The 1802-nt window shown below is 40.8% G+C and overlaps 1 protein-coding gene across 5 annotated transcripts in view; it reads left to right on the top strand.

The window, feature by feature from the left end:
- Positions 1-1532, top strand: part of gbf1 (golgi brefeldin A resistant guanine nucleotide exchange factor 1) — a 101733-nt gene extending 100201 nt beyond the window's left edge. For all 5 annotated transcript variants that reach the window (XM_016473846.1, XM_016473848.1, XM_016473847.1 and 2 more), the window contains one exon: positions 820-1532. In XM_016473846.1, coding sequence (XP_016329332.1) covers positions 820-1055 — 236 coding nt within the window. In that variant the 3' untranslated portion in view covers positions 1056-1532. The remainder of the gene's footprint in view (positions 1-819) is intronic.
- Positions 1533-1802: the final 270 nt, after the last annotated feature.

The following is a 1802-nucleotide window of genomic DNA, read 5'->3' on the forward strand; positions in this document are numbered from 1 at the left end:
TGTATGCAAGCCAGGGTGCGATTGGAAGGGGGGGATGGGGGGGATTTTTCCCCCTTCTGGTCTATGTATCCCTGCCTCTGCTGAATTATTTAAAAAAAATAATAATATTATTATATAAAAAAATATCCCCCCGGGTGATGGTACCCCACCAACCACCAACAGAGCATATGAAATACCCCCAAAAAAATAAGATTTTATTTTATTTTTTTAAACCTCAGCAAGTAAAATACTGCAACATGACAATACAAATAACAATCAGAAATGGACTTTCACTGTCAGCGCTCCCGCTTAAAGACCGTCTGGGTTTCGTGATCCTGGTCCATGCAGGGCTTTTCAGAAACTCAGCTCACGCCATTAGTCTATTTCAGAGTGATAGTATGAGATTAATACATAATGTTTTTGCTCAAAACTCACTCTACTGTGACCTAATGCAGATATTGTATATAATAAACTGACTCATAAATGTATTGTGAGACAGAAAGTTTACATTGACTGATGGATCGGCAGAGAATCGTCTTTCTGCGAGTCATTAAGAAATTATGCTTCTATTCTATTTAAAGATTCCTGGCAGAAATAAGAGCTATTAGTGTCATTGTAACCAAGTATTATCATAAATAGTGGTTAAATATTGAAGCTATCTAATCTCAAAGTCAAATCAGAATGTTTATTGTAAAAATGTTTCTGTAACAGCTGCCAAAAATAATCTATATATTTATAGCTTCACTGTGATTTGTGATATATTTTCAAGGATTTTTTTCTTTCAGTTGTATATCAAAATTTAGTTATTGTCAACTCTTCTGCTTCCTTTCCTCTATGCAGGAACAGACAGATCATTTCCAGTTCCTCCCTCAAAACCACCGATGCCCACTCCAGCAAAGATGAGTCCTCCTGACTCCCCGCCGCCTCCTCTGGGCCAGTCTCCACTCATCCTGCAGCCGCTTGCCTCTCCTCTGCAAGTGGGCATCCCCCCGATGTCCCTGCCAATCATTCTGAACCCGGCTCTCATAGAGGCTACCTCACCAGTGCCCCTGCTGCCCCGCCCCTCCACCAAATGACCCGCCCCTCAAACATAAGCCCAAAGAGTGCCGCCGCCACGTCTGAGGGAGAAACAGTGGAAGCAGCATCTGATTTGACTGTTCTGCACGTGTGCACTCGCTGTAGCCCACACTATTACATTATGTAACAGCAGAACCTGGAATAAGAGCGTAAGAGAGTGTGGAGGACATCGACATGCATGGTTGCTTCTCCTCATTCCAGACATCAAAGCAACTCCCGAACTGCTCAGACTCGAATGTCCTTCAGTTAAGAGATGTTACATAGATGATCCTATTTATTCAAAACAGGAAGGTGCCACCCTGGAGGACAGTTCATTATTGATGGGACTAGATTTATTTCAGTCGGTTAGGTTAACTACACCTGTCAGAGCAGATTTTAATGCATCAATACTCGGTTGTTACTCAGGCAGTGATCACAGAGAATGGCTGATGGGTAGAGGTACCGCACACTGGGTCCAGCTAATGAAACCGTAAAAACTACATTAGCGTTGAAGCTTTTATCACCGCTCAAGCTAAATGAAACTGTACAGTATGATGAAGAAAACATAATTTATTTTGACAGTTCATATTGTTTATTATTGTGGCTTTTACACTTTAATTATATAGTTTTGCCATAAAACAGATGTAGCCACGTAAAGTTTGCCATTCATTGTTCATTCGAAAATTGAAAGCATAGTTCACCCAAAAAACGAAATTCTGTCATCATTTACTCACCCTCATGTCGTTTCAAATCTTTCTTCTATAGAA

Source organism: Sinocyclocheilus anshuiensis, unplaced genomic scaffold, assembly GCF_001515605.1.
Source record: "Sinocyclocheilus anshuiensis isolate Anshui unplaced genomic scaffold, SAMN03320099.WGS_v1.1 scaffold536, whole genome shotgun sequence".
In the NCBI taxonomy this organism is placed as follows: Eukaryota; Metazoa; Chordata; class Actinopteri; order Cypriniformes; family Cyprinidae; genus Sinocyclocheilus; species Sinocyclocheilus anshuiensis.